The sequence below is a fragment of the Panthera uncia genome, chromosome B4 (assembly GCF_023721935.1).
Source record: "Panthera uncia isolate 11264 chromosome B4, Puncia_PCG_1.0, whole genome shotgun sequence".
NCBI lineage: Eukaryota > Metazoa > Chordata > Mammalia > Carnivora > Felidae > Panthera > Panthera uncia.
In genome coordinates this window covers 23,041,174-23,068,191 of record NC_064809.1, presented here as the reverse complement: position 1 = coordinate 23,068,191, position 27,018 = coordinate 23,041,174, and the positions used below count along the sequence as shown (strand labels likewise).

Sequence of the window (27,018 nt, the reverse complement as noted above, 5' to 3'; positions counted from 1 at the left end):
GCTAGAGATATAAACTTGAGAGTCATTGTATATCAATAGTATTTTTAAATACTTTGAGGCTAGATGAGATCACCAAGGGAGCATGTAGACTATGAAAAGCTCTACAAGGACTGAACTCTGAGGCACTCAAGTATCAAGAGGTAGGAAAGAAGATTAAGAATTAGCAAATTAGGCTGAAATGGAGCAGTTAGTAAGGTAAGAGGAAAACCAAAAAGAACATGAGGCCATGGAAGCCCTACCTTTTCCTTCTCTAACTTCTACTGATCTTTCAGATCTCAGTCAAGTGATATTTTATTCCCTAGACCTGGGTAGTTGTCTCTTCCAAGTGTCTCCACAGCACCTTAGGTTTTTTTTCAATTATAATTGTCTATACTTACTCATCTCATTCTATACATTGTAAGCTTCCTGAGAGAAGAAATCAAATTTTTGTCACTCACAAAATATTCCCCGATTAGCATAGCACTTGATATGTAGTAACTGCTGAATACAAGTTGGTTGAACTGAATTAGTAAAATCGGTACTTACCTTCTGGTTACAGACAGGTTACTAGTGTGATAGGAAGAGTCTACTAGGATTACCTATGCCACCAATACCACACATACATTCATGTTGTTTATTTTTCTATGTAACCATTTAGAATTTTTCAGCATGAAGTTTTTGGTATGTCTCATGGTTTGATTCAAGTAGAGGGGGAAGAAGAAGAAAACCAATATTTATATGTTTATGGTAAGCATACATACCAATCATACCTTGACAAGTTAGCTCACTTAAGCAGTTAACCCCATACTCACAAATTTCAGAACAAAAGTATGATTAGCTCCACTTTACACTTTATTTATTATATAAATATAAAGATATGTGTACATAAACATATATATAAGCAAGTAACATTATATATGTGAACAGTTATATATATCATATATTATATATATGTGAATAGTTATATATATCATATATACATATATATGTATTTATATATATGTATGTGTGTATATAAACAAGTGTGCATATAAAGAATTATAAACTAGTAATATATGTGTTAACAGTTATATATATCATATATATCATATATATGTATATATATGATATATATGATATATATGTATGCATACATGATATATATAACTATTTACATATATAATACATTACTCATTTATATTTATATTACTGCCTGAGCAAAATAAAATAAATGGCTATTTTTAAAATACAATTATGTTACTTACCGGAAAATATAGAAGCAGAGACCCAAAAAGAATTGTTTCCAACAGAATAAGGCCCGATGCCCTGATGCTCTAAAAAAGAAAGAAAGAAAGAAAGAAAGAAAGAAAGAAAGAAAGAAAGAAAAAAGAAAAAGGCATTGTTAATTTACATTCCTAGCAATGGAAGAGCTTACCTATTGTGACAATGCCTCAACCAGTGAATGAAAAATGGCTAGTATTTCAGACAAGAGACCTTAACTGAAACATGCGAAAAGACTGACTATAAAGGTGGTGGTGGATTTAATGATATTTCCAGTGGCTTTATGGAATTTTGTCCCCTAAAATTTTAATCCATGAGCAAACTGAGCAGCTGAGAACACTAGAAGATGCTTTCAATCCAAGAAATACACAGACACAAAATATCTTGCTTGTATTTCTGAAACATCAATCACTAAATGCAACGTGAAATATATAAAAAATTATACGTGGTGCAAACATAGTATCTTCACAGGAAAATAATTTGAAGTAGTAGCAACAGATTTTGCAACAACAAAAAGAAGCTGAAAACCCAAGCCACAAGAGTCCATTACATTAAAACAATGTCAGATAAATGACAGCCAGAAACAGGAAATTATAATATGTCTTCAAAACACTGCTGCTAGAACATTGTTAGACACAGAGGAATACTTTATGTAATCCCTCAAAGAACTCAAGGTTTTTATTAATCTAAGAATTTGCAATGGAGAAACAAGTTTAGACAGTGAACAGACTTGATTATTCAAGTGGCTTCTCACTATTGGTCTTTATTTTAGCTACCAGATGCTTTTAAGTGAAAAGAAAATTTCTATCAGCAAGCCTTTAAGTGGGTTTTGGCTGGTAGAATTTCTAAGATTGCAAATTACATAAATACCTAATTATGAGTACTATTTTTTAAACTTTACAAAAAGATGACACTAAGAGCGAGAGTCCAAAACATTATACAAGACTGCTTATAAAACAATCAATGCAATATTTTTTTTTAAAAAAAAAGGATAGGAAAAGAAGTTGCAAAGCTTAACGGAAAGGACAGATATTGGAGTTATCTTCATCTCAGTTTGAATTATGAAATAATCCCTGGGAGTTAGGCAACCTTGAACATCAATGTCTTCACCCGTAAAATGTGTATCCTAATCTTAACCTTATTAAATCTGAGTTTAATAAACTATGAAGTATACATAATGGCTACTATTATGCCTGATACTTAGTAAGTAGGTATGCACTCTTCAAAGTAAAAAACAGCACCAGGATGATTAATTTGAAATCCACAGAAAGAGATATAAGTAGCAGTCAATTTTTTTTTTCATGCTTGGGATCCAAATGGCCCCAGAAAAGCTAAAAGTGGGGGTCAAGAACCCAAGAGTTTGGTTTTTTTTTTTTAATTTTAGGGCCAGTAGTTTCTTAGCTATGTTACAACCATTATTACCACATAGCAGTGGTAGTGGTGCATATATTCTTACAGTAAATAACCTGTTTCCTTTTCATTTGGTAATGTTGAGCAATCTTCTTAGCCCTTCACTGCCTAGCTCCTGGCTGAGCAGAGGAGGCTATAATTTCAAATTATTAATTGGAACTCCAAAAAGTGGTTCCATAACCAAATGAAAGGCCTATTGAAAATGTGCTCTTTCAGCACTCTCAATAATAGCCAAATTATGGAAAGAGCCTAAATGTCCATCAACTGATGAATGGATAAAGAAATTGTGGCTTATATACACAATGGAATACTATGTGGCAATGAGAAAGAATGAAATATGGCCCTTTGTAGCAATGTGGACGGAACTGGAGAGTGTTATGCTAAGTGAAATAAGCCATACAGAGAAAGACAAATACCGTATGTTTTCACTCTTATGTGGATCCTGAGAAACTTAATAGGAACCCATGGGGGAAAGGAAGGAAAAAAAAAAAAAAAGAGAGGTTAGAGTGAGCCAAAAGAGAGGTTAGAGTGATCCAAAAGAGAGGTTAGAGAGAGCCAAAGTATAAGAGACTCTTAAAAACTGAGAACAAACTGAGGGCTGATGGGGGGTGGGAGGGAGGGGAGGGTGGGTGATGGGTATTGAAGAGGGCATCTTTTGGGATGAGCACTGGGTGTTGTATGGAAACCAATTTGACAATAAATTTCATATATTTAAAAAAAGAAAGATAAAAAAAGAAAATGTGCTCTTTCCTTCTTTCCTTCCTTTTTTTTTTCAGAGACAGAGAGACAGAGAGAGAGAGAGAGAGAGAGAGAGAGAGAGAGAGAGAATGTGTGCGCAGGGCAGGGGCAAAGGGAGAGCAAAATCCTAAGCAGGCCCCATACCCACCCTGGAGCCCGATGTGGGGCTTGATCTCAGGACCTTGAGATCATGACCTGGGCTGAAGTCTAGAGTTGGACAGCTTAACTGACTGAGCCCCCCAGGGACTCCATAATGTGCACTTTTCTCTTCAAAATATTCTTGGGCTGAGTTGGCTTCATGGCTTCACAGAATGAATAGGTAGCTAATAGGTGGGTCTTCAGGGACAAAAAAAGAAACCTCATGCTCCCTAAAAAATTTCCCCGTTGTCTTGGTACTGGAAGTTCTTTGATCTAGAACAAACCCTTTTATTTTATACCTGGTGCCAAGAATTAATATATTAGTGTTGTAAGTAATATGTTGACTTAAGTTCAAAGCAAAGAACAGAAATATTTTCTTAGAATCTAAGTGATAGGATGAGGAAGGAGAGAGGAGGATTGAAAAATGAAGACAGTGCAGTTACTCTGGAAAACAGTGTGGAGTTTCCTCAAAAAGTTAAAAGTAGAACTACCCTATGATCCAGCAATCACAGTACTAGGTATTTAACTAAATAATACAAAAATAAAATAAAACAAAACAAAAACACACTAATTCAAAGGGATACACGCACCTCAGTGTTTATAGCAGCATTATTTACAATAGCCAAATTATGGAAACAGCCTAAATGTCCATTGATTAATGAATGGATAAAGAAGATGTAATACACACACACACACACACACACACACACACACACACACACACACTGGAATACTACTCAGCCATTAAAAAGAGTGAAATCTTGCCGTTTACAACGACATGGATAGAACTAGAGAGTGTTTTGTAAGCAAAATAAGTCAGAGAAAGACAAACACCATATGATTTCACTCATATGTAGAATTTAATAAATAAAATTAAAAAAGGGAAAAAAGAGAAAGAGGCAAACCAAGAAACAAACTCTTAGCTATAGAGAACAAACTGGTGGTTATGGAAAGGAGGTGGGTGGGGGGATGGGTTAAATAGGTGATGGGGATTAAGGAGTGCACTTGTCATGAAGAACACTGGGTGATGTATGGAAGTGTTGAATCACTGTATCTTATACCTGAAACTAACATTACACCATATGTTAACTAACTAAAGTTAGTAGAAAAACTTAAAAGAAAAAAAAAAGGAAAAATGAAAATGGACAAGAGAGATGATGAGCAGAATAACAGAGCCCAAAGAAAAATTTCAACTCCTTCACAGTTGTGCCCGAGATAGAAATGGTGGTATGAAACCCTTTCCACCAGAATTGCTAACTGCAAAACTCTTAGAAAACTTTATTGAAAGATGATCAACAATTACAACACACTATTTATATAAAACACTAACACACAAATCAATACCATATATTTTCCAGATATATTTAAATATACAAAATACAGATCTGGAGGATACATACCAAGCTGATAACGATGTTGTTTTGTTTTTTTTTTTTTCTGGAGAAGTGGATAGATTTGGGTATAGATCAACTTATTGAAAAACATTTTAATTTCTTTGCAGATTTAGTCATGCATTGCTGTGTAATATGAATTTTAATAATTTAATAAGTAAAATTAAAGAAAAGAAATCTAAAATGTGTCATTTCAAGTTATTAGAAAATTCCACCATTAGGCATCATAATATACCAAAGGGCCTAAATGAAGCCCTTCCTAACTAATATCTACTTAAAAAGATTTTATTCAGTACCAACTTCCTGCATAAAATTATCAAACAGTATTTTTATGATACTTACAGGTGAATATGAAGCTGGGGGAGTTATCATTGAGCCTAAGTCTCTCCTTTAGGATCTATAATGCCTAATGAATATAATTCCAGAGTTTACAAGAGAGGTGTACAGATTCCATTTCACTCTACTTCATCCCACCTGCCCCATTTCTTAAACTTTCTGAACTGACTTACGAAGGTTTGTAACAGATATCAAACTTATATACTAAAGAAAAGAGCTCATAGTATGATACCAATCTTATCGAATTACGTCAAAGTCAATTTCTTTGACTCTATTCAAATTTCATAATCCTTGGATGCAAAGTAGAGAGATGTAAAATGAACCACAATTGCAATCGCCACAAGATTTGCCCATGAGGTAGGCACCCAAAGGAAGCTAAGTCACTGGAAGTAATAAGGCGACAAGAATGCTGAAGTCTGAATTTTTTAAAAAACAATTAAAATGCTTTGTCATTATTTCCTTGATCCTACAAGGACTAACTACTTCATTTATATTTTTAAAACATTTTTAGCCACTGGGGAAATTAATGTATATCTTGCTAAAACAGTGCAGCTATTTTGAATTATGGCTGATTTCTTTAGCCTGGTAGTAATTAAAGTTTCTTTCTATTACAAAAGGAACCTCTGAGCAGGAAGGTATTTTTACATAGCTGTACCTCAGAAGGCAAAATGAAACTACAATAAAGCAACAGAATTAGATTCTGAAGAGAAAGAACTGGCATAAGTTTGGATGATAAACCAAGACTATAAATCTATATTATTTACCAAAAGAATTAGCTGTGATAGCAAGGAGAACGGACTTCTTCTATTTCTATAGAGAAATCCACAGACTGGGAGATTACAAATAAACACCTGATGAAATAGTTACACAATAATAAACTGGAAGCAAGATGTAAAAGTGGTCCTGAAAAGAATCCTGACATTGAGAGATATGAGGACACTGTTTTTCAATAATTTTATTTACAGTGATATTAATAAATGAGAACAGACTACGTCCAGTTTGGCAAACTATATGCAGTTAGTTTCTCTTAAGAAAATCTGTGATGAGGGGCACCTGGGTGGCTCAGTTGGTTAAGTGCCTGACTCTTGCTTTTGGTTCAGGTCAAGATCTCATAGTTCATGAGATTGAGCCCTCCATTGAGCTCTTCACTGACAACATGGAGACTGCTTGGAATTCTCTCTCTCTCTCTCTCTCTCTCTCTCTCTCTCTCTGCCCCTTCCCCACTCATGTGTGTGTGCGTGTGTGCTGCGTGCTCTCTCAAAATAAATAAATAAACTTAAACAAAAATCTGTGATTAAATATTGAAAAACCATTCAGATTTAGAAAAATTTGTCAAGGAACAATTGCCAAAAATGGGGTCGGTTCAAATCAGTATTATTTTTTCCAAAAAAATTATCAGCAATAAAAAAGGTACAAAAAAAGCAAAAGGATATGTTCAGGACAGAGATTGGTAAAGTGAAATCAAAACAATCTACAGAGTTTTAATTATTTTTAATTCTTCATTCAAGCATAATTAACATATAGTGTTATATTAGCACTATTAACTATATTATACTATTATACTATTAACATATAGTGTTATATATTATCTAATGATTCAATACTTCTATACATTACTCAGTGCTTATCATGATATATATACCCTTAATCACCTTCACCCATTTCACCCATCCCTCCTACCTCCCTCCCTTTAGGCAACCACTCCTTCTATATTTAAAAGTCTGTTTTTCTGTCTTTCTCTTTTTTGTTTTGTTTCCTAAATTCCATATGTGTGTGAAATCATATGCTATGTGCCTTTCTCTGACTGTCTTCACTTAGCATTATACCCTCTACATCCATCAATGTTGCTGGAAATGGTAAGATTTCATTCTTTTTTATGCCTGAGTAGTAGTACGTTGTATATATATACACACACATACACACCACTTCGTCTTGATCCATTCCTCTACTGATGGACATCTGGGTTGATTCTATATCTTGGTGATGGTAAGTAATTCTGCAAGAAACATTGGGGTGCATATATCTTTTCAAATTCATGTTTTCATTTTCTTTTGATAAATACCCAATAGTGGAATTACTGGATCATGTGGTGATTCTATTTTTAGTTTTTTGAGGAACTCCCATACTGTTTTCACAATTGTTGCACCAATTTACATTACACCAAGAGTGAGCAAGTTTCCTTTTTCTCTACATCTTCACTGACACCTGTCATTTCTTGTGGTCTTGATTTTAGCTATTCTGAAAGGTGTAAAGTAATATCTCATTGTGGTTTTGATTTGCATTTCCCTGATGATGAGTGATGCTGAGCATCTTTTCATGTGTCTGTTGGCTACCTGTATGTCTTCTTTGGAAAAATGCCTATTCAGGCCCCTGCCCATTTTTTAATTGGATGGTTTTATTTTTTAGTATTGAGTTGTATAAGTTACTTATATATTTAGGATATTAACCCATTATCAGATATATCATTTGCAAATATCTTCCCCTATTCAGTAGGCTGTCTTTTCATTTTGTTGATGGCTTCCTCTGCTGTACAATAGCTCTTCCTCTACAATAGCTTTTTTTTTTTTTTTTTTTTGGTGCAGTCCCAACATTTTAATTTTGTTTTTATTTCCCTTGTCAAAGGAGACATATCTAGAAAAATGTTTTTATGGCTCATGTCAAAGAGATTACTGCCTTTGCCTTCTTCTAGTTTTATGCTTTCAGGTCTCATATTTAGGTCTATAAGCCATTTCAGTTCATTTTTGTGCACGGTGCAAGAAAATAGTTCAGCTTCATTCTCAGTTTCTCATTGTTTATTGAAGAGAATGTATTTTTCCTATTGTATATTCTTTCCCACTTTGTCATAGATTAATTGATCCTAAAAGCATAGGTTTATTTCTGAGCTCTGTATTCTGTTGATCTGTGTGTCTATTTTGTGACACTCCCATACTGTTTTGATTACTATACCTCTGTAGTACATCTTGAAATCCAGGATTGTGATTCCTCCAGTTTTGCTCTTTTTCAAGATTGCTTTGGCTATTGGATTTTCGGATTATTTGTTCTAGTTCTGTGAAAACTGCTGTTGGTACTTTGATAGGGGTTGCATTGAATCTGTAGATTTCTATGGCCAATATAGGCATTGTCATAATATTGGTTCTCCCAATCCATAAGCATGGAGTATTTTTCTGTTTGTATGTTTCATCTTCAATTTCTTTAATCAATGGTTTTAGTTTTTATAGTACAGGTCTCCTTGGTTAAATTTATTCCTAATTATTTTATTATTTTTGGTGCAATTATAAATGGGATTGTTTTCTTAATTTTTCTTTATGTTACTTCATTATTAGTGTATAGAAATGCAACAGATTTCTATATATTCATTATGTATCCTGCGACTTTACTGAATTTATTTATCAGTTCTAGTATATTTTGGTGGAGTCTTTAGAGTTTTTGACATATAGTATCATATCACCTGCAAAAAGTGAAAGTTTTACTTCCTCCTTACCAATTTGGGTGTGCTTTATTGTTTTTTGTTGTCTTGTTGTGGCTAGGACTTCCAGTACTAAGTCGAATAAAAGCGGTGAGAGTGGACATCCTTGTTTTGTTTCTGATCTCAGGAAAAGCTCTCAGTTTTTTAGCATTGAGTACGATGTTAGCTGTGGTTTTCATATATGGCCTCTATTATGTTGAGGTATGTTCTCTCTAAACCTACTTTGTTGACATTTTTTAACATGAATCTTTGTCAAATTTGTCAAATGCTTTGTACTTTGTCAAATGCTTTTTCTGCACCTACTGAAATGATCATATGGTCTTTATCACCTTTCTTATTAATGTGATGCATAACATTGATTGATTTGCCAACACTGAAACACTCTTGCACCCCAAGAATAAATACTACTTGATTGTGCTGAGTGATTTTTTTGAGGTATTGTTAGATTCAGTTTGCTAGTATTTTGTTGAGGATTTCTGCACCTATGGTCATCAGAGATATTGCTTTGTATTTCTCTCTCTCTGTCTCGTATGTATGTATGTATGTATGTATGTATGTATGTATGTAGTGTCTTTATCTTGTTTTGGTATCAGGGTAATGTTGGCTTGTTGAAGGAATCTGGAAGCTTTCCTCCCTCTTCTAGTTTTATAAATAGTTTGAGAAGAATAGATATTAACTCTTCTTTAAATGTTTTCTAGAAGGGTGCTTGGATGGCTCAGTTGGTTAAGCATCCAACTTCAGCTCAGGTCATGATCTCATGGTTTGTGGGTTCAAGCCCTGCATTGGCTCTGTGCTGACAGCTCAGAGCCTGGAGACTGCTTTGGATTCTGTGCCTTCCTCTCTCTCTGCCCCTCCCTCACTCATGCTCTGTCTCTCTCTGTCTCTCTCTCAAAAATAAATAAACATTAAAAAAATTTAAATGCTTGCTAGAATTCACCTGTGAAACCATCTGGTCCTGGAATTTTGTTTGTTGGGAGTTTTTTCATTGCTGGTAATTGGTGTTTTCTAATTTTCTATTTCTTCTTGATTCATTTTGGGAGGTTATATGTTTCTAGGAATTTATTCATCTCCTTCAGATTGTCCAATTTGTTGGCATATAACTTTCACAATATTTGTATTTGTGGTGTTCTTTGTATTGTGGTGTCAGTTGTAATTTCCCCTCTATTAGTTCTGATTTTATTTATTTGAATCTTCTATCTCCTCCTCCACCTATTCTTCCTCTTCTCCTTCTTCCTCTGGCTAAAGATTTATTAATTTTGTTGATCTTTTCAAAGAACCAGGTCCTGGTTTCATTGATCTGTTGTCTTCTTTTTTAGTTTCTATTTCATTTATTTCTCCTCTAGTTAATGATTTCCCTCCTTTTACTTGCTTTGGGCTTTGTATTTCTTTTTATAGCTCCTTTAGGTGTAAGGTTAGGTCATTTATTTGAAATTTTTTCATGCTTCTTGAGGTAGATCTATATTGCTATAACCTTCCCTCTTAGAATTGCTTTTGCTGCATCCCAAAGATGTTGAACCATTGTGTTTTCATTTTCATTTGTCTCTATGTGTTTTCTGATTTCCTGGTTGACCCATTCATTATTTAGTAGCATGTTATTTAATCTCTATATATTTGTGTTCTTCTTAGATTTTTTCTTGTGATTGATTTCTAGTTTCATATCATTGTGGTTGGAAAAGATGCATGATAGAGCTCAATTGTTATGAATTTCTTGAGATTTATTTTGTGGCCTAACAGTGATGTATTCTGGAGAATGTTCCATGTACATTGGAAAATAATATGTATTCCATTGTTTTGGATGCAATGTTCTGAATCTGTCAGATCCATATGTATCATTCAAAGCCACTGTTTGTTTCCTTGTTGATTTTCTGTCTAGATGGTCTATCCATTGATGTAGTGGGGTGTGAAAGTCCCCTACTATTTCTGTACTACTCTTTATTTCTTCCTTTATGTCTGTTAATAGTTGCTTTATGTATTTGGGTGCTTTCCTGTTGGGTGGATAAATATTTACAATTGTTGTATCTTCTTGTTGGATTGTCCCCTTTATGATTGTGTAGTCTCCTTTTCTGTTTCTTGTTATAGTCTTTTCTTTTAAAGTCTATTTTGCTCAATATAAGTAGTGCTACCCCAGCTTTCTTTTTGCTTCTATTTGCATGATAAATGTTTTTCCATCCTTTCATTTTCAATTTGCATGTGACTTTAGGTTTGAAAATAATCTCTTTTAGGCAGTATATAGATGGACCTTCCTTTTTTATCCATTCAGTTACCCTGTGTCCTCTGGATGGAGCACTTAGTCTATTTACATTCAAAGTAATTATTGATAGGTATGTATTCATTGCCACCTTGTTACTTTTTATGATTGTTTTTGTAGTTATTCTCTGTTCATTTCTTCTCTTTCCCTCTTCCTTTGTGGTTGATAGCTTTCTTCAATGATACACTTAGATTCTTTTCTCTTTAATTTTTATCTCTGACAGGTTTTTCATTCATACCATTAGGTTTATATATAACAACTTATGCATATAGCACATTCCAATTAAGTTGATGGTTGCTTAAGTTTGAATCCACTTTAAAGTACTAAATTTTTTCTACTCCTGCCATGTTTTATGTATATGATGTCATAATTTACATCCTTTCATTTTGTGAACTGAGTTTTATAGATATAATTGATTTTAGTGCTTTTGTGCTTTAACCTCCATAATGGTTTTTATACATGATTAATCTACTTTTATTATGTTTGCATACACTTGTGAAATGTTTTCCTTTCCTAATTTTCTTACTCATGATTATGTCCTTTTCTTTCCTTTAACATTTCTTATAAGACTAGTTTAGTGGTGATGAACTCCTTTAACTTATATTTGTCTGGAAAACTCTTTATCTCTCCTTCCATTCTGAATGATAGCCTTGCTGGATAGAGTATTCTTGGATGCAGGGTGTTTTGTTTTGTTTTGTTTCAGCACTTTGAGTATATCATGTCATTCCTTTATGGCCTATAAAGTCTGCTGAAAAGTCAGCTGATAGCCTTATGAAGTTTCCCTTGTATGTAACTGTTTTCTTTTCTCTTGCTGCTTTTTAAAATTTTTCTATGTATCACTACTTTCTGCCAATTTAATTGTTATATGTCTTGGTGTAGACCTCCTTGGCTTTTGTATTGTTGGGGGCTCTATATGCCTCCTGGATCTGGATGTCTGTTTCTTTTCCCAGATTAGGGAAGTTTTCAGGTATTATTTCTTGAAATAAATTTTTGTCTCCTTTTCTCTGTCGTCTCCTTCTGGGATCCCTAAAACGTGAATATTATTATGCTGGATGTGTCGCTGAGTTCTCTTAACAAAAATGCTGATGGGTGCCATTATTCTGTTTTGTTTTTGGTGTTTAGCTTGGATGCTTTCTATTATTCTGTCTTCCAGTTTGCTGATCTGTTCTGCTTCCTCTAGTCTACTACACTTATTCCCTACAGTTATTCATTTATTCCCTACTACAAAATTCCCTGAATCATTGAGTTCTTCATCTGATTGGTTCTTTTCTATATTTTCTATCTCATTGTTGAATGTATTACTGAGATCCACCATTCTTTTCTCAAGTCCAGTAAGTATCTTTCTTTATCACTGTTACTGTGAATTTTCTATCAGGCATATTGCATATCTCCATTTCATCTAGCTCTTTTGCTGTGATTTTGTCCTGTTCTGTCATTTGGGACATATTTCTCTGATTCTTCATTTTGTCCAACTCTCTGTGTTTATTTCTATGTATTAGGAAAGTCAGCTACATCTCTTGAACTTGAGAGTAGTGGCCTTATGAAGAAGAGATCCTGTGGTGCCCTGTAGCACAATGTCCCCTTCACCAGAACCTGGCACTTCAGGGGTGTCTCCTAAGTGTGCTGCATGCTGAACCATGTTTGCCTTCAGCCTTGTCAGCTACAATGGCACTCTTTGCCTGTTGTGGGTAGAGTTTGGTCCCTCTACTATTAAGTGGCCAGTTTGTGGCCATCTTGGCCTAGTTGGGTTAGGCAATATGTCTGCCCTCAGTCCACTACTGGGTTCACAGGGAACTGTAGGATGCTTTCCCTGTGTTCTCCGAGACGCTTTCATTGAGAGGCAGGGCCAGCAATCAAATCAGTTGTCTGCCCCCAGCCCATTGCTAGGGATGCAGTTGAACTGGTGTATGTGGTTTTCTTCCCCTCTCCCTGGGTAAGAGACCCTTTGAAGTGATGCTGATCACTGTCAGGTATGCTTGCAGAATGAGACATGTCAGTCACTGCTTGGAAGGACTCCTAGACAGTGGTGCAGGTTGGATGGGGCAAATCCACAGGAGAATGCAGGGGCAGGGCATGCTGTATTAGCAAGCAAGGTGGTAAGTGTTCATACTGGTTCCTGCAGGTGTCCTTGTATCTGGGCTGGGGAGGAGGAATAATGGCACTCACCAGCATTTTGTTCTTGGAGAAGTCTCCGAAAGATCCCTGTCCCTCCAGTGAATGTTTTGAGACTAATAAATAAATCTTCTTCTTGTATACTTTCAAACTGCTCCCTCTATGCTGTATCTGAGATGGGTTGTTTTTTATGCTGGCTCTATAAGGGTGGGGTCTCAGTTTCCTATTTCCTTCTAGCTTTTCCAGTTGATTTTTAAAGTTACTGTGTTAAGCCCCACTGATTGTAAAACCATGCAAAGTTAAGCCCCTCTGGTTTTCAAAGCCAAATGTTTGGGGGACTTGTTTTTCTAGTTTAGGTCCCTTATGTCTAGGGTGTCTGGTGTGGGGTCTGTTCATCTCCTTGTCCATTCTTGTGGTGTCCCCCACTATGCTCAGTCTCTTGGGTTAGTTTCATTGTTGACTAGGACTCTGTCCTTCCTACCATTTTCAATATGGCCTCCTCCCTGTGATTAACTGTGGATAGTCTATTTTGCCAGTGTTCCATTCATTTTCTGAGTTAGTTCCACTGATGTATCTGTTGGGATGAGGTAAGTTTAGGATCCTCTTACTCTCCCATCATCAAGAACAGTACCACAGAGAATTTTAAATGCATGTAATAACGTATATGAGCTTTATATCCAGACAGTTTGGAATCTCATCATTGGCCGCTTATCAGCTGTGTGATCTTGGGCAAGTTGCTGAACGTTCTGAACTTCAGTTTCTTCATTTAATAAAATGGATGTAATGATGCCCTTCCTTGCAGCACTGTTGCAAATACTGGCCATAACACTGCCCAGCATAGAGCAGGCACTCTGTCAATGGTACTTCATCATCAATGTTTCATGGACAGATAGAGAAAATGAGATCAACAGTCTATCTAAGATCACTCAGCTGATGAGTGACAGAACAAGGTCCCATTATCCACTGCTGCTGATTCTTAAGTCAGTGTGATTTCCTCTGTACATCCAATCTGACCCTCAGTCATTTTCTTACCCAAAGGAACAGAATTACATGTAATATAATAACAAAAACATGTAGCACTACTAAAGCATTTTAAAATAAATAGACACAAGTAATAAATAAATTACAAGTAAGGAGTTCAGTTCAAATGTTATAAAAAATTACTATTCAGTTTAAAATTCTTGATGGCTTTATGCAAAACATTAAAAAATTGTCACACTGCCTTAACTAGGAATTCTTCCTAATTTCTAAAAGTTCACAAGAAAGCCTGTTTTCACATGATTTGACAATTTGTAGTGGAGCTGTTTAAGACATTTTAGAAAAATTAATTTATCCAAAAATAAAATCCAGACTAACATATACATTAAAGTACTGTATATATATTAAGTATACACATAATGTATATATAAAAGTATATACATACACATAATGTATATACATACACATAATGTATATACTTTTATATATACATTATGGGTATACTTTCATATAAACATTATATATGAAACATATACAGTTTCTTATTCTTTAAAACAGTACAACACACTGAGTTTTAAAATTTCTGGTATTTTTATGCACGTGATATTAGATATAACAGGTCATTCATTATTAATTATGATTCACCATTTAATGCAGGTTTGGCAGGATTTACATGAGATACCTGTCCATTTGCTTAACTTTGTTTCAAATAGTGTGAGCATACAGAGGAGTTTCCTCCTCCCACTCCCCACGGAACTTCAGTGCCTGATATTATGGCTCAAAGTTGCTAACACTCACAGCAAGTGCAGAGATGCAGAATAACAGATGCATGAGAGGGAACATTTTGGATAACCTTTACTCAGCCAAGCTCATCTCTCCTGCGTATGTCCTTAACAACTTAGTACCAAAGCTCTTTCTATCAGACTTCTTCCCACCTCTTAGCACCTCTCCTCTGCTAAGATGCCAGTAGGATACATTCCTGAAATATAGATGATCAGGTCCTTATTTGTCCTCATTTTTTCCCATAATTTACAAAAATAGCTTTGATGTCTTTGTATCTATTTGCAAACTTCAATTCTCTTTTTCTTTCAGTACTAATAAACAGAGCAACTCATATTTCACATAATGGAGATAAATTCTCTAAATGTCAAAAAGCATACACAGTGAACTTCACAAACTAAAGAATTTTGCCTTGAGAAAGATTACTGTATAACCTTAAATAAAGTGGCATGAAATTACTGAAACAAAATATGTTATCTGCTTAGACTTCTATTATTAATTAAAAGCTACTGAGATTGATATATTTTCAAATAAAAAGTTGATAATTGAAAGAACAAATTCCTCCTCATGAAGAATCCAAACAGAATCATAATAAAATATAAAATATTAAGTATTTTAGAAGATATTAATAAAACACTTTGCTTCTTCAAATAATCTCTGTTATAGAGATGAACTCAAATATCGTCTAGTTTGACATCATTTTTGAAACATAAATATATTTTATACTTGAATAAATTCAAGAAACTTCATAAATCATTGCTCAGTTTCACCTAATTGCTAAGTAGCATCTTACTTTATCATTTGAACATTGTCCAATTTCAGAATTTTTTTTTTCTTTTTCAGTCTGGTGTGTTGAAAACTGTGGTCTGTAAGGTAATGACTTTAAAGTACTGCTGCTCACACAGAGGCAAGAGAACCCATCAAATGTCAGCCAGACAACATCAGCATCTCTTCAATCGCCTTATTTAAGGAAAAAAAACCAATGTGAGAACAAGAAGAGAATTGCTCAGAACCGTTAAGGTTGTCTTGAACACATCATCTGTCTTCTATAGCATGTTTAGGAATACCTGGAATGACTAGGCAACATGTAAAATAAGGAACATTTCATATATTGTCTGATATCTGGAAATAGTCTAAACAGGCTACGACTTGTTTCTGTTCCTTCAACTCCACCTTAACACAAAAGTTTTAATTCTGACAAGACACTTAGAAATGTCCAAATAAACACGATGAGCATTTCGGTGAATAAGCCAATAGATGGCTCCTTATTTGCTAAAGTTAGCAGTTCAGAAATTTAAAAGAGCAGCATTATATCTGACAGGGAAAAACAAAACAAAACAATTGTTACTTAGGTGCAAGGGTGATAGAGACAGGAACTCAAAACTCAACCTCTAAAATTGTGTAAATATCTCTAGATGACATGCAGTAAATTGGATTCTGATTTTCCCCAAATTAAGAAGAAGAATCATTAAACGGGCATTATGGGTGGGATTCAGTGCACACGGAGTGCATCATTCTTAAACTTGTTTGCCCGAAGACAAAGTGGAAAAAAAAGGAGGGATATACTAACTAATCCTGTTTACATTTTGATTGTCATTTCTATTTTTTTCACAATCCATTAATTGTTTTCTGTTTATTCATTTGAGTTTATTTCACATTGAACAGACTACAGAATTTTGCCATTCTTTATGGTATCTATTATGATTTCAGCTTCATCTGCCTGATTTGTTACCAGAATATTCCTTTTTTTTATTTAACTTTATTTTTTATTTTTTAAAATTTACATCCAAATTATTTAGTATATAGTGAAGCAATGATTTCAGTAGATTCCTTAATGCCCCTTTCCCATATGTTTTTGAAATCATAACGTTTGCAATTAGATACTTATCTTGATATTTTAGAGTTTTATATATTACATTATAAATATGGTTCTGCAAAGATTTTCAAATAATAAATTCATAATTTTTATTCAGATAACAAATGCTAACCCTTCCATACAGGATTCAGAAAGGTCACAATAACTGAGGGATATTTTAATTAGGCATTCTTCTCTGTTTGCATCCTACTTAGTTACTCTTAGCTCTAAAATATATTATAAAAATGTATTAGGATTAGGCTATCAGCTCAAAAAGACACAAGAAATAATTAAGAACATTTAGACATTTGACAGAAAAGAATTACTAAAAAGTTAAAACAATGTTATTTTAAAAAGCAGAAAAAAGTTTTACAATGTAATAGATTTTTAGAAAGCAATTGTGTTTAACCTCATCAAACACAGAACTATTAGGGCATCTGGTGGCTCAGTAGGTTAAGTAGGTGGCTCTTGATCTTGGCTCAGGTTATCTTGATCGCATGGTTCATGAGATCAAGCCCCACATTGGGCTCTGTGCTAACAGGGCAGAGCCTGCTTGGGATTCTCTCTCCATCTCTCTCTGCCCCTCCCCTGTTCACACATTCCCTCCCTCAAAATAAATAAATAAACATTAAAAAAAAGAAAAAAAAGGAAATTGCCTTTAAAAAAGTCTTTAACAAATCCGAACTATTACTAAAGCAGTTTTCTAGAAGTAATCAAATTTTGAAGTTTTTTAAAACTAATTATTCCAGGTCTTTATCTCTAGCCTAGACCTCTTTCTGGAGCTCTAGACCCATATTTTCACTTTCCTATAAGAGAATTCTATGTGAATGACCTATAGGCACCTGAAATTGAAGATTTCAAAAACTAAAATTTTCCAGTGGTTAATGGTAATCAGCTAATATATTGTAATAAAACTCTCTGAATATACATCTATAGGCTAGAAATAAATGAGGTAGGTTTTATGACATATTCAAATACCTTTGGTATTTCCCAGAAGTCCTAAAATTTCACTGACTTTCTCACCAAATAAATTAATAAGTAACCAAATAAATGATTACAATGAAAAGCAACATGCATGCTGATCCATATTCAAGTGGAGAGGCAATTCTTCACTTTTTACGGGTTTGCTGTATGATTTAGAGAATAAATTAAATAATCAAAATCTTAGTAATTGGAGGAAAAGGGAAAGGAAGAGAAGCACAAGAGGAGGGAAGTAATAGAAACCATCTGTTTAAGTTTGGTTTAGCATATTAGAGGGTCTTGGTTTCATAAGGATAAAATGGAGGAAGCAGATGGGTAGGTGGAGGCAGAAGTGGACTCAAGCATAAATGAAGTCACTGTTCTCTGAGCTTCCTTGCAAATGCCTTCTGGGGTCCTTCTGCCCCTGTGCTCTTCTGCCCTCAACTCTTCCACTTCAGACAACCAGTACCCTCAGGGCACCCTTTCTGTCACCTCATCCAGGCCTGCCCTCTTCAAGCTAAGGCACATATTTAAAAATAATTCCCTTATTCCTCTTAATCTTCAACTTGTAATTTCTTCCATGCTTAATCTTACTTACTAGTTATAAACAAAAAGGATATGATAAATGCCAATTAGGGTGTCAGTGACTAATAATAATTAAAAGTTTGCTCCTCCAGATAGGACTTAGAAGATAAAACAGATAGCCAATACTTAAAACCTAAAGGCAGAGATCTTGAACTCTGAAAGTTAAGAGAGCTATTAACACAGTGGGTCTTCTTATGCCCCCAAAGAGCCTATGACCCTTTCTGCTAAGATGCCCCTTTTCCTCTAAGATTGCTCCTTTATATAAGCAAACCATTCAGAGGATGTAGAGGTTACTTTTAGGAATGAAGGATCCCATCATTCTCATCTTTTGTTGAGTTTTTTTAAAGAAGCAATTCATATTTCAGAAAAGGCTTTTATTTCCAGTTGTACATCTAAATCCATCAAGAATAAGTCTATCTAACCACAACTACCACACATCTGTGCCTCAGTTAATCCCCTAAACCTCTGTTAAGGGTAGGCTAAATGAGTAGTTTGCTTCCCTTTATTAATTTCTTTCTTTGAAGCAGAATTTTGTATAATATGGGAAGGGACTTTATTTATTTATTTATTTATTTATTTATTTATGTTTCATGTTTTATTTATTTTTGAGAGACAGAGAGAGTCAAAGCATGAGCAGGGGAGGGACAGAGAGAGAGAGGGAGACAGAAAATCCAAAACAGGCTTCAGGCTCCATCCAAGCCATCCGCACAGAGCCCGCTGCAGGGCTCGAACTCATGAACTGTGAGATTATGACCTGAGCCGAAGTCAGACACAACCAACTGAGCCACCCAGGTGCCCCTGGAAGATGACTTTAAGATACATCTTTCACTATGTGATGGGTTTCATGACATGCTGTGTAGGTATGACTCCAAGGACCAGAACAGCAGCTCTCTTCTACCCCCATGAATGCGTTTCATTTACTATAGTTTTCTCTTTGTTTCTTTGTTCGCTACATTTTTAAGCCCATGAAAGACAGAAAATGCATAAATTCTGGGAATAAAAAGAAAAAAAAAACAACTTGGGGGAAAGCAGGTATAACCAGAACCGCTGCATTAGATAAAAGAGGGACCTAGAAGTATATCTAGCATTGCTAGTTTGCTCATTCAATGGCATTTTCCCCAATTGAAGATACCTTTTGATTTTAACAAAATGTTGATAATAAAAGTGATAGTAATGACAACAATAACAGTAATGACAGCAGAATTTTTGTACCAGCTAGTATTCCACACAGTTTATGTTAATTAACCCTCACAAAAACATTTAATCCTCACAACAAATCCCCATTTTGTAAATTAGGATGCCTGAGGCTTAGAGAGGTCAAAAAACCTGCTCAAGGAAATTGACAGAGGCAATATTATATAGTGGTAGCATTCAACTTTGCCCCCCTCACTTTCAGAATTCAACTCTGTAAAGCTGTCATTTAAAATAGCATCTGGATAGAGGCCCCTGAAACAACCTTTACCAACCTCCCACTAAAATACAAAGACGCATGTGAAATAGAAAACTGTAACCCTGCTGTGAACAGGGAATTCAAAGCAGAAATACAAGTAGAAATAAAAATGTGAAAAAGTACTCATCCTCACAAGTAATCATGAAATGTAAATAAAAATTGTATTTCATTTTGAACCTATTAGATTGAAAAAGTTACAAAGATTGATAACAAAAATCACTGATTAGAAAGCCAGAAAATGGGCACTTTCATACTGATAAAAATACAAACTGATGAAGCCTTTGAATAAGCAGTTTTGAAGTGCCTATCAAAATTTTAAGTGTCTGTACTTGATTATACCAGCAACTCCACCTCCAGGGAATTTATCCTCAGTAACTATTTGCATGTTTTCACAAAAATATACGCACAAGAATGTTTACCAAAGCACTGTTGGTACAATACCTGGTGAAAAATTGAACAATTGGAATATCCATCAATAGCAGAGAATGTAAACCATGCTTCATCCATATGAATGCAGCTATTTAAAAATGAAAAAGATATGTACAGGCACGACAAGAGCTCCAATAGAAGTAATATTGAAATAAAAAAAAACTTTTTAGCAAAAGGTATGCTTAGAGTGTACATGCATATATTTAACCCTTGATGGCATATATCTTCTGGGAAAAGGCAGAAGTGGAAAGAAACAGGGGTCTTTCTTACTGCTTTATAATTTTTCATTGCTAATTTTGTATAAAAACCACAATGCATTCATTTATTATTCAGCTAATAATCAACAAAAAATCCTAAATGTTAACCAAGGAAGGGAAAAAGAAGAAAGGGAGGGATGTAGAAGGAGACCTACTCAGGGTAGGTATAAAAAAATCAAAAAGCCAAAGAAATCAAAATAAAGTTTTGGAGTCTGTTTACAAGAGACTTAATTAGAGGAAAGGTATCCAAGCATCATCTCTAAGGCCTGTCATGTAATAAGCATTTATAGTTACGGGGAAAGGAAGTAAGATAAATGAAGGAAAAAAGGGAGGGATGATGGAAAAAGCAAAGTCCAGAGAAAAAAGGAATAAACAAAAATTTATCATGTAAAAGAAAAAAAAAGTAATAATCATAATGCCAATATCTGTTGAAGTGAAATGTAAGGTAGCATGAAAAAGGAAAAAGAGGATACTTTTTAAGGAGGGTTCACACCTAAGTGCAGAGCCGAACATGGGCTCTCATGACCTTGAGATCAAGATGGGAGCTGAGATCAAGAGCCGGATGCTCAACCAACTGAGCCACCCAGGCACCCCAAAAGAAAATACTTAATATCAATCGGTTTTATCATTTTCTGAAAGCTCTAACAGTAGAAACCCTGAACACACTGTGCCACATAGCCCCTGGGGCCTCCTCAGCCCCGTCTGCACTTCACTGCCCTTTGCTCATGATGTTTCTGCCAGCCTGGCCACTTCAGTTCTGCAAATGCAGCTGCTCCCCACCTTAGGGCTGTCAGAGCTCATCCTGTCCCTTCACCCTGGCCTATTCCCACCTCCCTCTCCAACCCTCATCAAGCTCACTTCAACTCATTCCTCGGGTCTTAATTTCATGGACTTTTCATACAATAAAGTTTTTTTGAGTGCCTTCCCTGTATCAGACAAGGTGGCAGACACAGAAGTTTCAGAGACTTTTCTGAACTGCCCAACCTGGGTAAGGTTTCCCACACTTTATGCTCATTGCGCACAATATGTCCATGAGTGGCACTCTTATCACAACTGAAATTCATGTTGAAAGCAACGTTCATAAGCATCACTTCCTAACAGAAAGAACATCTACCATAAATAAACCTACAAGTCTTGGCGGTGAGGCAGACATTCTTCTTAAAACCAGGCACAAGGTAAGGATACCTGATATTAACATTGGTATTTCACATGATTCCAGAATTTCTATTAAATACAATGAGATAAGAAAAAGAAATAAGAGCTATAAGGACTAGACATGAGACAACATTATGATCTGGTAAGAAAGCTGTCCTAAAGAAATATCTGAATCATATACAAGATGTTGTTATAAGAATGTTCCATGCACAGCATTATTCATATTGGGAGAAAATTAGGAACAATCTATATCCTGAGATATAGACAAATGGTAAAATAAATTATGATATACTCTATGATGTAATAATATGTCATAAAATTCAAGGTTTTGGAGTGTACTTAATGACAATAGAGTATAGGACTATAATTTTTATATATGGAAATATTTTATGTTAAATTTTAAATGTTTTTAAGTACCAAATTGTAGACTTCTAAGTGATTTTCACATTACTTAAAATTTTCAGCGTTTTTCAAACTCTGTAAAATATCCTTGTATTGCATTTATAAGATGGAACGGTTTAGGACTCTCATTTCACACAAGGGTGGAAAAGATTAAAGTAAACTGTTAAAACTGTTAAAAAACATAACATAACATAACATAACATAACATAACATAACATAACAAACAAAACATAACATAAAACTGTTAAAATTAAAGAGACTGACAATACCAAATGTAGAGAAGATTTAGAGCAAATGGAATTTACATAAATCAATAATAGGAATACAAAATGGGAATTTATTTTTTTAATTTGAAAAAAATTTTTTTCAATCTCTATTTTTGAGAGAGAGACAGAGAGACATACTATGAGCGGGGGAGGAACAGAGAGACAGGGAGGCACAGAATCCGAAGCAGGCTCCAGGCTCCGAGCTGTCAGCACAGAGCCCGATGCGGGGCTCCAACTCAAACAGTGAGATCATGACCTGAGCTGAAGCTGGACACTCAACCGACTGAGCCACCCAGGTGCCCTATAAAATGGGAATTCAAAGCTGTATAACCACTTTGGAAAATGGTTTGGCAGTCTCTTACCAAGTTAAAAATACATCTGCTCTGTGACCAAGCAGTTCTGCTTGTAGATATCTATCAAAAACATTTGATCACAAAAAGACTTCAACAAGAATGTTCCCAGCAACTTTATTTATAATAATCAAAAAGCAGAACGACTCAAATATCCATCCAACAGGAAAATGGATAAACATATTATATAAAACTCACACAGTGAAATACCACTCAGAAATGAAAGGGGAGAAGGGCTGATGCACACGACCAAGATGAATGTCCAAAACAACATATATTAAAGAAGCCAGGCCCAATAGAGAACACATTGCATGATTCCATTTACATAAAGTTCTAGAATGAGTATAGCTAATCTATAGTGATAGAAATGTCAACGATGGTCATCTCTAGGTAGGGGTGGAGAGAGGCATGGGGATTGACTAGGAAAGGACATGAGAGAACTTTCTGGAGCTAATGGAAATTTCTACATCTTGACAGAGGTATGAATTACAAAGGTGTATGCATTTGTCAAACTCACTGCGCTGTACAATTAAGATCATTTCACTCTATGTGAATTATATTTTAATTAAAAAATAAGTAATACTAAAGGATCTGAAACTCACGCTAAAGGGTCAAAGATAAAAATTAACAGAGCTTTTATCCTTCAAATCTCATGAAGCTGGTGCCACCAATTTGCAAGACTTACCATACAAGGAGTGAAGCAGCAAAGAAACCTTTACTCTATAATTTTCTGGTATTTCTACCATTTGTACCTTCATTTTGTGTGTTATAGTAGCTTACATTGAAGCTAGTAACATTTCCAAACTTCTCACTCATTTACATCTATCTGATCATGTGGCAAAGACAGAAGAAAGCCCTATAAGAAAGGGTACAAGAAATAGAAAGAAGCTCATAATTCTCTACTTACACTCTATCAAAGATGAGAAACACTCACACACATAGCATGGTAATTAAATACATAAGCTTTGCCGTTTTTATGACTTGAGACTTGCATAATGGTTCTGCCACTTACTGGTTCTGTGTCTTTGAGCAAAGTTTATTTTATTAGTATTAGTTTTAGTTTATTTTAAAAGCTATCAAAATTCAAATTAAATATGATTTTTCAGAATAAACTACAGTAAAATATATCATAACTATATAAAACATATATACCTGCTCATTTCTTAGTGCACATAACATTTATTTTGAAAATAGTCTCTAGAAATCGATTGTTAAATTCTGATTCTGTTCTCCTTAGGTATAAACAATTTTGCCCTTCAACGAATTCTTAAATTTAATTCTGATATGAGTAAATTTTTGCTAATATATTACAATTGTGTTTAAATTTGCAATAACATTTTTATGACCTTTCAGCTGATTAGTCACTCGTTTGTCTGGCCTCAGATAATGCCTTTTTCTAAAAGGGCACCATAAATAAAGCAACAAAACCCTCATTTGCTATTATTAAAACCGATGGAAGATTTTGTTGGATTATCTTCCCTGTCTTATCTACCAATTAAAAATGTCACTAGAAAAAAAAAAGTTGCTGATTTGCCTTTTGGTGAACATAAAAATAAAACAACAAAAAACGTTATATCCATTTGCTGGTGAACATTTAGCTCAAAATTCATATCAGAGTCTGTTCACGGTACCTAGTTGTTTACAACTGGTTTTGGCAAAGACAATTTTATAGTTAGCCAATGTAACAAGAAAATAGGCTAGAATATAGACAACAATATTGTATTACAATCATCAAACTTGCTAAAGGACTAGAACATAATTATTCCAACCACTTAAAAAATGATAATGTAATGTGGTAGAGGTGTTAATTATCACTATAATGGCAATCATTTTACAATATATAAATGCATCAATTTAACATGCTGTACATCTTAAATTTACATAATGTGATTCATCAAATATATTTCAATAAAAATAGGCTAGAGCTTGATTTGAGCATGTCAATTATGAAATAATAAAATAGAGTATTTTGGTTTACATAATTAAAATGGCCATAATCACATGTCCAGTCATTAACATGAATGGACCACATGCCAGATAAAGTACAAAAAGTTCTGAAACAGATATATATGGAAATCCATGGGCAAAGTATGCTCTCAAGTGAGTAAAATTAAGGTGGTCATTAAAACAGAATGGGTCCATTGGTGCCCCAAAACTGTCTAAAACCCTATCCAAACTTTCCTATTTTTTAATCACTGCTTTTGGAAGACAACAACTCTCTCACCATATGCCTATGGTCTGAAAGCACATATCTGGAAGGCTGTTCTTGAAGCCTTGCAAAATTTACAAAGATTTTGTGACTTCCTGACTCACAGAAAGCTGTAAATAGAACCTATTTTAAGGCATTTTAACACTAGTTCTCCTGATACCAGCTGAATAAATAAATCAGTGTAAACGGACATAAAAGTAATTTGATTACTTTCTCTTACTGAATCTTAACATTCAAATCCTTCAGGTGATTCAAATTTTGGATAAAGACCTAGAATAAGGGTTTTCTTTTCTAAACCCTCCCTGGGTGATACACAGTAGGAATGTGCCTCTCTTCATACCCTTTCTCTGGGGTACCGCTTTCATTCCCATAATCAGTTACCACCTCATCACGGTAACTCAAATCTAAATACTAGGTCTGATCTCTCTTCTGAGCACCAGTCCTGTCTCCTCCAACTAGTTTCATGGATGTCTTCATCTTAGCATGTCCAAAACCAAACTCCTCTTAGTCCACTCAAACCTGTTCCTTCGAAATCCTCTTTCTTTGTTAACGGCTTCACAGTGTATAACGAAAATCAAATTAGAAACATGAGAGTCATTCTAGATTCCTTTCTCTCATCACTACGGCCAGTACTATGCTGTTTCTTCTTACGAATTATCTTTGAAAATTACTCCCTCTCTCTCACCCCTACTGTCACTGCCTTAAATCACGCTTTTCTTCATTTCTCTGGAAACAATTATAATGGATTCCTAAACGGTCTCTATATTTCCAGTCCCCACGTTCTAGGTTACCTTCTGCATTCAGCCAGGGAGATATCTGTAAAACATAAATGTACCGTGTCATTTCTTTCTTAAACTCTTGTGATGACTTACTGTATACGAATCCAAATTCCTTATCTCAGCATTTAAAGCTCTTCATGTTCTAGTTCCTTCCAACCTTTCCACCTTCATCTCCAACACTCCATAGACCACATGCTGTGTTCTTCTGGGTTCTTTTTAATCCCAAGAACTTTGCAAATTTTGTTATTTTACCTAAAAACTCCTACTCATCTTTCAAAGCAGTTCAAATACTGCCTTTTCTGGAAAGATGTTCCTGATGTTTCTATTTAGAGTCAAGTGTTACTCCTTTTGTATACCCACTCCTATTTACATTTTTATTTGTTGTTAATGTATTTATGTCTATCTTTTTCACCAGCCACATGGAGCTACCAGAAAACACCTCACAGAAGACACAGAGTGCATTCCTATTACATGTAAGGAAGGCTGTATACTCCATTTCCATTTCAAACTTAGACATGAAATAAGTTGCAGGAATAGTTTTTCCCCAAATAGTTAATAATACCAAATTGCTACATAACTGCATGAGGGATATGTATGATTTTTAGTATGCTTATTTATATGCAGAGAAGTTGAGCCTCCTCCTCAAGAAGCATAATCTGGAAACTTCAAATAGTGGACCAGAAGCATATATACCATGACTGATGTTCTCTAGTGGCGCTACCTCAAGATTATGCTGATTTTAAATTCAATGATGTCATGTTTGGAATTCTCAAATTTCCATCTGGACAAGAAAGAAAGAATACACTTTGGAGTTGAGAATCGAATAGTGACATTATTTCCCACTGGTGTTTTGTTTTTCATTTTCCCCATTCTTCTATTCAAAATGCACACACACATACACACACAGTTCTGGCTCTCATGGAGTACTCAGTTATTTAGGAAAGACATACATCACAGACTGAGGTAGAGATTGTTGCTCTAAATCTATGGTTCTTAATGGGGCAGCAGATATTTGATGATGTCTGGAGACATTTTTAACTGTCATGACTTAACATCTAGTGGATAGAGGTCTGGGATGTTACTTACAACACACAGGACAGCCCCGACAACAAAGAATTATCTAATTCAGAATGTGAATAGTGCTGATGTTGAAAAGCCCTGTTCTATAGGAAAACTTCTCAGAACTGCAATAGGACACAGAAAAGAAATCTGGATGGGAATGAGAGCTTAAGAGAGGCTTTATTGAGAGTGATGGATGAGTTGAGATATGAAAGACTAGAAGGAGAAAAAAAAGAGTTAAATAGGTGGAGTGGTAATGGATACAGAAAATTGACAGTGTTCCAAACAGAGAAGCCACAGGTATTATTAAGTCCCTGGTGTGCATGGTTTATCCAATGACAAGGGTGTAGCTTAAGTGCCAAAAGGAAGGGGAGAGAAGTCAGTGTTGAAGTTGTAAAGATAGCCAGCATCAGGTATGCTTGAACT

General features: G+C 34.9%; 1 protein-coding gene across 1 annotated transcript in view; it reads right to left on the bottom strand.

Moving 5' to 3' along the window:
- The window catches only part of GPR158 (G protein-coupled receptor 158), a 428,312-nt gene that overhangs the window by 139,706 nt on the left and 261,588 nt on the right, over window positions 1-27,018 (bottom strand). Inside the window, exon 5 of the mRNA XM_049624721.1 lies at window positions 1,224-1,292. Within this exon, the coding sequence (XP_049480678.1) occupies window positions 1,224-1,292 (69 nt within the window). The remainder of the gene's footprint in view (window positions 1-1,223; window positions 1,293-27,018) is intronic.